This window comes from Hibiscus syriacus, unplaced genomic scaffold (genome assembly GCF_006381635.1).
Source record: "Hibiscus syriacus cultivar Baekdansim isolate YM2019G1 unplaced genomic scaffold, ASM638163v2 tig00110257_pilon, whole genome shotgun sequence".
In the NCBI taxonomy this organism is placed as follows: domain Eukaryota; kingdom Viridiplantae; phylum Streptophyta; class Magnoliopsida; order Malvales; family Malvaceae; genus Hibiscus; species Hibiscus syriacus.
The window spans coordinates 963811-973097 of record NW_024062648.1 but is presented as its reverse complement, the minus strand read 5'-3'; the positions used below and the strand labels follow the sequence as shown (position 1 = coordinate 973097).

The 9287-nt window shown below is 34.8% G+C and overlaps 2 protein-coding genes across 2 annotated transcripts; both read left to right on the top strand.

Moving 5' to 3' along the window:
• Positions 1-2274, top strand: LOC120115003 (protein trichome birefringence-like 10). Its single transcript, XM_039135775.1, has 4 exons — positions 1-535; positions 908-1297; positions 1529-1687; positions 1873-2274. Exons 1-4 carry the CDS (start codon positions 81-83, stop codon positions 2243-2245), a joined length of 1377 nt encoding a protein of 458 aa, XP_038991706.1. The 5' UTR covers positions 1-80; the 3' UTR covers positions 2246-2274.
• Positions 2275-6602: 4328 nt separating this feature from the next.
• Positions 6603-8873, top strand: LOC120115004 (uncharacterized GPI-anchored protein At5g19250-like). The gene is made up of 2 exons (XM_039135776.1): positions 6603-6740; positions 8193-8873. The coding sequence occupies exons 1-2, from the start codon at positions 6659-6661 to the stop codon at positions 8729-8731; spliced, it is 621 nt and encodes a 206-aa protein (XP_038991707.1). The 5' UTR covers positions 6603-6658; the 3' UTR covers positions 8732-8873.
• Positions 8874-9287: the final 414 nt, after the last annotated feature.

The following is a 9287-nucleotide window of genomic DNA, read 5'->3' as shown; positions in this document are numbered from 1 at the left end:
GCAGACCTTCAGCCCCTTTTTTCTCTTCAGTTTTTGAAAATTAACAAAACCCAGATTACAGTTCCATTTTAACGATCCAAATGTGTAAAGTTCCGGTTCAACAAGACCATGAAACCATGCCAAGTTTCGATCATTGCACGAGGTTCAAGCGTTTCAAACTCCTCGAGCCATCCGTGGGTGTTCTCGGCTTCTTCCTCGTTTCCGTTTGTGTGATTTGTTGCTTCTTCTACTTGGATTATAGGGCTGTGGCTAAAGGGTATATGGTTCCTAATCTGGGTGAAAGATTCATGTGGCTTAAACTAGATGAGTCTTCTTCTTCGTCGATAAGTGAGATTGAAAGAGTTGATTTCTTGAGCCTTGAAGGCGAAGGGTGTGACGTGTTCGATGGTGATTGGGTATGGGATGAAAGGTACCCTCTTTATGAATCCAAAGATTGCAGCTTTCTTGATGAAGGGTTTAGGTGTACTGAAAATGGACGGCTGGATTTGTTCTACACCAAGTGGAGGTGGCAGCCTAAGCATTGTAACCTCCCCAGGTTCCTATTTAGCTCCTTGATTTTTGATGTGTTTTTTATTTGTTTGTATTAATGTTGTTGGTTTAGTTATTAGTCATAGATCTTATGTGCATAATATTAAATTAATATTAAATTATAGATGTGATTTTGATAAACGTTACGATGCGGCTATTACGACACATTCCATCAATTTAATATTATGCTTATATGTCCAATGAAAATGACTGCCTTTTTTGTTAAAGTTTGTCTTTTTTACTTTCATGTCAATTTTATCAATTGTTCATTTCTGTTCTTTTTCAAGTTCCTTGTGGATTGAGTGACTGTGAATTGTCTATCACATTCAACTTACCTTCCATGAACACTCGATTTATGTGTGTTGCATTGATCAAACAGATTCGATGGGAAGGTGATGTTGGAGATGTTGCGGAACAAGCGGTTGGTGTTCGTCGGTGATTCGATCGGAAGGAACCAATGGGAATCGCTCCTCTGCATGCTTGCTTCCGATGTCGATAATAAAGATTCGATATACGAAGTGAATGGCAATCCGATCACGAAGCATAAAGGGTTCTTGGTGTTCAAGTTCAAGGATTATAATTGCACGGTCGAGTACTACCGATCTCCTTTCCTCGTCTTACAGAGCAGGCCGCCTCCCGGGTCTCCGCAAAACATCAAGACAACCCTCAAGTTGGATCAAATGGATTGGAATTCTATCAGGTGGAAAGATGCAGATTTCCTGGTCTTCAACACCGCTCATTGGTGGAATCATGAGAAGACCATTAGAATGTAAGCTATATTGTTATACATTGGAGATAAGTTGCTTTAGTAGAACTCTGCTTCTATATTAGTAGGGTCGTTATGGCCGTAGTCACGACTAACATAGAGAAGACCGGTAGTGATTCGAAATCGAGAGTCGGTGCTTGTAGTAATCATATACATTCATGTATGCTTGATGTAATTGATGGAAGGAACTGCGATAATCTGATCTTAATCTTTTTTCCCATTTGTGTGCGTCAGGGGATGTTTCTTTCAAGAAGGGAAGAAAATCGAAACGGAGATGACGGTAGAACATGCATATCGGAGATCTTTAGAGACCGTGATGCGGTGGATACGTAATGAGGTGAACACAAGTAAGAGCAAGGTCTACTTCCGCACATTTTCTCCCGTGCATTTCAGGTTCGTTTTAGTTTTGTCAATTTGCATGCTTGCTTGTTTCAACCTCTGCATATCTGTATTTAAACAATCGAATATTCGACATTGAAAATCGGCCTTGAAGTTTATGACATGATTCTGTTTTTCCCATTTGGTTTCTTGTTCTGTCTGAATATTCATATGCTACACTCAAATGGTGACTTTTGCAGAGGAGATTGGAAAACCGTGGGAAGCTGCCACCTAGAGATGCTGCCGGAGCTGGGAACGTCGTCGGTGCCAACAGAAACTTGGGAACTTCTCGAAATAGTGGAGGACGTGTTATCAGCCCAATCGAATTCATCAAATGGAATAAAACTCAACATATTAAGCGTCACTCAAATGACAGCACCGAGGAAAGACGGTCATGCATCGCTATATTACTTAGGTCCCAAGGAAAGTCCAGCTCCTGTTCATCGGCAGGACTGCAGTCATTGGTGCCTACCCGGAGTACCCGACGCATGGAACGAGCTATTCTACGCAGTGTTCCTCAAGCATTCTATTAATCACACATTCGATTCATCGACATACGAAGCAAATGTGTGATCCACCGTTGAAGACACTAATTTATACACGACCTATACGGAACATAGAGCAAGTTTACAATGATTTTTGGCATATGATCTCAAGTTTGGCCATCATTTGGAAGTGATTATGAAGGAAAACCCCTTTTTTTAGATAGACTTGATATTGACCGAAGAACCCTAATTTTGGGAACCAAGTTGTAGGACAAATTATACCTGTGGCTGGGTATCCTTGGAGGATAAATATGTAATTATCATTCTTTTAAGATAGGAGAACCCTAATTTTGGGAACCAAGTTTGGTCATAAAATAAGATTAGAGGATTGAGGCTTGGGCACTCAAGTATATCATTAGGTTAGGATTTACTTTTTGGTAGGTTTTGAGACGTGATACAACGGGGTAATATTCAATCGAGCCGAATTAATTTTTTTAATTAGTCAGATTGATGGGTTTTATATTATGATTTAGATTTTATTTAAAAATCTGTGAATCGAGTTGTTCGAGTTTCTTTTCAAAGTTAATTGTAGTTATTTATAATATTATGATACAATCTGATTCTAACTTAAATGATTTTTCTTTTTGGTCTTTGTTGATCCGACTGACAAAAATTATTTATTGTCATTTTCTTTTCTTTTCTTTTTTATTTTCAATAAGTTTGTCTATATGACACATTTTCATATGTCTTTCGGCATATCATCTGTCTTTTGTTTGAATTTTTTTTAATTTATATTTTTATAAGGGTTGATTTGATATCGTTACGACTAATTAAGATGACCTTTATATGATATCTTGTTGATCTTCACTACTTTGGACCCTCAGATGGGATTTGATACCCGATTTGCGTTTGTGGGTAGCTTTTCATGTCGCTCGAGTCTGATTTGCGGTTTGTCGTTGGTCTTTCAGTAGCTTGATTCCCTTTGCGGTTCGTTTGCAGATGCGATCAGATCTGTTTGTATCTTTTTTTGTTCGAGTTTCTTGGTTAGGTTTTTAATCTTTTTTTGTATGATCATTATGTTATCTTAAGTTACTAGTTTTTATTTCAATGATTATAGAAAATTATTTTAATTACGTGCTTAATTTACGATTTACGATTATGACCATAAATATTCATTGTAATTCGGGATATTTTCTATTTTAAATAAAATTAATGACTTCTATAAAAATAATTTTCTCTAATCATATATATATATATATATATATATATAATGTTATTTAATAAATTAAATATTATTTAAAAATATAAAATATATTTATAATGTTATTTCTAATTGTCTTAACCGTCTTTCGGGTTGGGCCCCGTAATTGGGTTTGGACTTGAAAAATGTGGATTGGAGTCGCCACCAATCATTTATTTAAAAATAAATGGGTTGATCGGATACCCTATTTCTTACCTGATCTGCGTTTTACCAAAGATGCGTCGGATTCGGGAGTCGGTTACAGTCAATGAAGGGTTAGCACCCTTGAACTGCCCTTTCGGTACTACGTAATTTCCAGTTGTCTTTAGTTAAGAAAAAAATGTAAATTTAAATTAAGAGGTAAAATAGCGATCTCGACTACTTACAATTGATTGATTTGAAAGTGAACTCTTTAAGAGTCAAAATATGTATTAGAAAATGTGATAAAAATAAATTAAAATTGAAAAAAATAAAGAAAACGAAATGAAGAACAAAATAACAATAAATGATACACTAAAGGTAACATAATCGACATGGAGATATAGAACATGAAGGAAATAAGAATGAAGACAAGTATGACAACATATGATAAGGTAAAAAAAATGAAAGAATGAAAAAATAAGAAAATAAGACACAATAAAACAGAAAAAAGAAAAGAATAAATAAATAAGGAAAGCATAATAAAAGTGAAATAAAATAATATATACAAATGTAAAATAATGAGAGTTAAATAAAATGTACATATGTATATATAAAAAATGTAAAATAATAGCGTATAAAGTAGAATAAATAAAATTAATAAAAACATATAATAATATCAATACCATATATATGATAGCTAAATATGAGAGGGAGGAAAATATATATAATAATAATGGAAAAATTAAAAAAATGTAAAATAATAGCGTATAAAGTAAAATAAATAAAGTTAATAAAAACATATAATAATATTAATACCATATATATATAATAACTAAATATGAGAGGGAGGAAAAAAATCTATATAATAGTAATAGAAAAACTAAATAATGAAGATAAATATAATAAGAAAAAAAAGTAAAGAAATAATAAGATAAATACAAAATGTATACACATATATATATATATATATATATAACATATAAGTAAAATAATATATACTAATAATATATACGAGTGTAAAAAAACTAATAATAATAAAATATATAAACATTATAATGTAATATAAAAAGATAATAGATAAATAAAATTAAAATCCAGAAAAAGGATTAAATTGAAAGAACTATAAGCTAGGGGTCAAAATTCAAAGCAATATTAAGGGTTAATTTTAATTGGGGGGTGAAATAACTCTTCAAAAGATACGAGGGACCAAAAGGGTAGTTTACCCTATTTTATTTAAAAACACGTGGGTCTGATACATATGCTGAAAAAATTAAGAAAAAAAATTTATTTGATTCATTTCAAAAGACCCGAGCCATCTCCCTTTCCCTTTTCTCTGCAATGTTCTTGAGCTTCCAAGAACAGAGGCCGTGAGCCGCCTGAGAATGGTGGCCACCGCCTCGCCGCCGCTCATCGGCGATGGTCGACCCTGAAACACGCTTCTTTAAAAACCATTCTCTTCCCACAGCCCAAAAATCCCAATAGATCTTCTGGAATTTTGCTTTAAAAAAAACGCAAATCTGGGAAATAGGTTTCGAAAATAAAGGCCTCACTTCGTTCATCGGCCAAAACGTTTTTTTTTGTTTGAAGTCAAATCTCAAGCAACACTCAACATGCAATAGTGAGACGAGCGAACAGAGGTAAAAGATGCTACATTCTTCTTATTTCCCTTTCGAAATTGTTACAAAAGGCTTCGAAATTGCTTGATATTTCTCTCAATATTGTATGTGTCTTTCTTGCCAAATTTTTTGCCCTCCCTGGCGTTCTAGTTTACATGTTATTTATAGCACAAAAAAAAAACTATTTTTAGAGTCCTATTCGAACTAAGATTTTAATGTTTGTTGGTTTCTCGGTTTGTTGCTTGGAGTGCCGTTGGTGCCGAGATAACCGGCATCAAATACGGCTGTGTGGCATGGACGAGGAGCGTGATGCACGGGGACTTCGGGCGTGGCATGGACGAGGAGCGTGATGCACGGGGACTTCGGGCGAGAAGGCTTGCGGCGCGCGGCTGGATAGGATGGGGTTAGGGTTTCAAACCCTAACCAACTTTAATGCTCTATTGGATCGATTTGGGTCCAGTGTTGGGGTGCACGTGTTGGACTTGAGGTATTCTGATGGGCCACATGTGACTTGAGTGTCTACACTAATGAAGGGAATTTTAAAATATTTATGATAGTACATCGACAAAGTGATTTGTTTATTATCATTGCAAGTAAAGTAATACATTTGTATTTTTTATTTTTTAAAAATCAATAATTTATTCATATTTCTAATAATAATTAACGACACGTTGATACAAATTATTTAGAAATAAAATCAACAAAATTAGTGCTACCTAATAAAACCATGTGCCACATAATTATTAATTAAATTATAAAATATAAATAAAATCAAAATATTATTTGATATAATTAATTATTAGTTAGTATAATAAGATTAGGATCTTGAACTAATTTTGTAAATGAATAACTTGGAATTAAAAATTTATTCATGTAATGAATATACAATGAGTATCGATGGAATTGGATCTGAATAATTTTAAAAATATAAAATTATAGTATCGTCATGTGCTCTTTTAAGGTAAGATGAATAAATAAATATTTAAATTTTGTTTGATACCGAAATGTAAAAACAAAAAGGGTAAACTATGCGGATAGTCTCCTATGTTTAGGGTTTATCCGACTTTGGTCATCAATTTAACAATTAAGGGGAAATGATCCATAAAATTATCGATCCGTTTGATTTTACTTTCTCGGTCATTAATTTTCATTAACCCCATTTTGTCTAAGTCCCTTTTGTTGAAGTCTATAACATGGCTGAGGGACTAAAATCTAATGAGAGTTTACTATTGAGGAACTAAAATCAAACGAATCGATGATCATGTTAGGGACTAAAGTAGAATGGATCGATAACGCTAGGACCATTTCCCCTTAATTTTTAAATTAATAATTTAAATCAGTCATACCGAAAACATAAGGCACTATCTGCATAGTTTACTCAAACAAAAAAAAATGGGTGCGGTTTGAAAAACCCTGTTGTAATTTGTGTCGGTCCCTCCTGGTCTCACCCTCTGCTTTGTTTCAGACAAAACTCCCCATCTCAATATCTCATCAGCATCAATCAATGGCATCTTCAAAGATTTCTCTTTTATTCCCGTTCTTCCTTTCCATCATCTTCATCAGCTCCCCTTTCTTCTGTGAAGCTGGTAAACCTTTCTTTTGAACTTCTGGATATGGGTTTTTTGCTTTGTTGCTCAAGCACTGTTTTTTTTACCATTTACCTTGTTTATTTCTCTGAATTCTGTGTTATTTGTCCTTTTTATGGGGTTTTTCAATGTGGGTATTATCTGGGTTTTTTCTACTTGTTCATCCATATCTATGAACCCAATTTAGAACTCATTTGGATGCATCTTGTAGATATGTATGTATGTATGTATGTATGTATGTGTGTATGTATGTATGTATGTATGCATGTGCGCATGTATGTGTGTATGTTATTTGTCGAATTATGAGCCTAAACGTGTTTCAAGTGATGTTCTGTTGTAGCATTTTGGTCTTTGTTGTCTGAAGATCTTGGATGGTTGCAATTCATACTGCTTATCATTATTCCTTGTTTCTTGTTCTTTGATTGGGTTAAAACATAAAAATTAGATGACAACTTGATCTAACTGATATCGAATAGATCCGATGTTAATGCTAGTTGGAAACGTGTTAGTCTGGCAACTCATGTAAGTTCACAATTAGGGTTTATCTTAGTCCCTTGAAGAAGATTGAGGTAATAGGTTCAACTCTTGACATTCAAAGCTTATACTAATTTTTTTATAGGTAAAACACCGTTCTGGTTTCTTTGGTTGATGAGAAAATCGAGCATAACTAATTAGAACAACCGTGAGGTAGTTATCGACAACATCGTAATAGCTTTGCTATTTCGTTTGAAATTTAAGTAGTAATGTGTAGTCGTGGATCGATAGATCGAACCGCATGATAATCTGCGTGTGTGTTCAATATATTGCTTGAGATCAGCAATTGGAATTAGGCTCACATGAGCTAACATGAGGGTTCATTTAGGATCTATTTGATCAAACATGTTATCATTTTGACATATTTGGTGTGTATGTGAGTCTTTAGAAGGTTGACTGTGCTATTGTTTTTCTCTCGGTTCTTGTAAAAGTATGCTGTGCTTCCCTGAGTAACTCGAACTCAGATGTGAGTGTCCGATACGAGAATGTATCGGATGCTTTAAGAAAAATGAAGAGCTCCAAGCTACATAGGTGCTGCCAGATCACTAGAATCTGGTTTTGAGATTGTCAGTCCTACACTTTACTCTTTTAACTAGAAGCTTTTGTGTTGCTCTCTAACTGCGGAAAGCCGGAAAACAGTACCGGTTCCTGTATTCTGAAATGTCATTCATGAGAGAAGTGTATGTCAAGTTGAATGACTTGTATTCAATATGAAATGCTGTTCTCCGATACGGTAAGATGACTGATGAGGTTTGGCTTGTGCAAGAATCCGGAACAATCTGACCTTGTTATGGATTAATTGGTTCGACTTTGAGTTGCAATGTCTTTCTTTCGTTTCGTTTTTCAGAAATTTGATCTTACTTTGTTAACAACTCCAGTACGTGTCTAATCACCGGATTTCATCTTGACAATCAACAGATGAGGAGGATGATCTTCTTAAAGGCATCAACGCTTATCGTGCTTCATTAAACTTGACTACCCTAACGAAAAACGATAACGCCGAGTGCCTTGCCGATAAACTAGCCGATGGATTCAAGAACCAACCTTGCACAAACTCCACCGGTGCCAACACGGTTCCAGGCACCGAACCACAGTTTCCCAACTACCCAAACCTTTTAGCCAAATGCCATTTGAATGCCTCAGTCACAAGGGATGGCGCAGTAATGCCTGCTTGCGTCCCGAACCTAATTCCAAGCCTTGTGCTCACTAACTTTACGCAGTCTCAATACTCCGACAATCTCAACGAAACCAAGTATACAGGAATCGGGATCGGTTCAGATGGAGACTGGATCGTCGTTGTCCTGACAACCAGCACAGCTGAAGGAAACTATGCTACAGCCACTACTACCACCAGTGCGGCTAGTCCGATTTCCAAGACGAGTGCAATTTATCACCTGCTATTCCTCGTCGTGATCGCTTCGTACTTTTTACGACCAGAATCGAGTTTTCGTTGTTGATTGGCAGAGGGTTACAAATAAGTACACTTTCTTTGGTGTTTGTTAGGTGATGGCATTCAAAATATCATTTTAGGAAGGACTACACAAAGATCATATCGGTAATGTTTCACTTTTTGTCTGTTGTTTATATTAGAAACTATGTTGTCCCAGATTTTTAATTTTATCAATTTAGCTCTTGAACTTCGCTAATTATGTCGATGTTCTTTTTTGATCGACGATAATCGTTGTCGATAGTTACGTTGATGTGGTAATCTACATGTGAATGGTGATATTGATATGACAAAATGTGAATGGTGATATTGATATGACAAAATGTGAATGGTGATAATAATATAACAGAGGGGCTTAATTATTTTTTTTATAAAGTTTGAAGGTTTAATTGAATTCTTTTAGAATTATCAAGGGACTATATTGTTTTTTCAATTTATTTTTTAAATCAATTAAATTCTTTTACCATATCTATCATTTACACGTAGATCATTACGTTAACATTTTCAATATACTTTGTCATATATGGCCTGCATTTAAATTATAAATTGACGGTTAAGCACAATGA

What these genes read in the sequence shown, in the direction of transcription:
- LOC120115003 (XM_039135775.1), top strand. Translation starts at nt 81, where the DNA reads ATGTGTAAAGTTCCGGTTCAACAAGACCATGAAACCATGCCAAGTTTC. An exon ending in CATGAGAAGACCATTAGAAT is followed by an intron (nt 1,298 to 1,528) that starts GTAAGCTATATT and finishes TGTGTGCGTCAG; the next exon opens with GGGATGTTTCTTTCAAGAAG. An exon ending in TTTTCTCCCGTGCATTTCAG is followed by an intron (nt 1,688 to 1,872) that starts GTTCGTTTTAGT and finishes TGACTTTTGCAG; the next exon opens with AGGAGATTGGAAAACCGTGG.
- LOC120115004 (XM_039135776.1), top strand. Translation starts at nt 6,659, where the DNA reads ATGGCATCTTCAAAGATTTCTCTTTTATTCCCGTTCTTCCTTTCCATC. An exon ending in CCCTTTCTTCTGTGAAGCTG is followed by an intron (nt 6,741 to 8,192) that starts GTAAACCTTTCT and finishes GACAATCAACAG; the next exon opens with ATGAGGAGGATGATCTTCTT.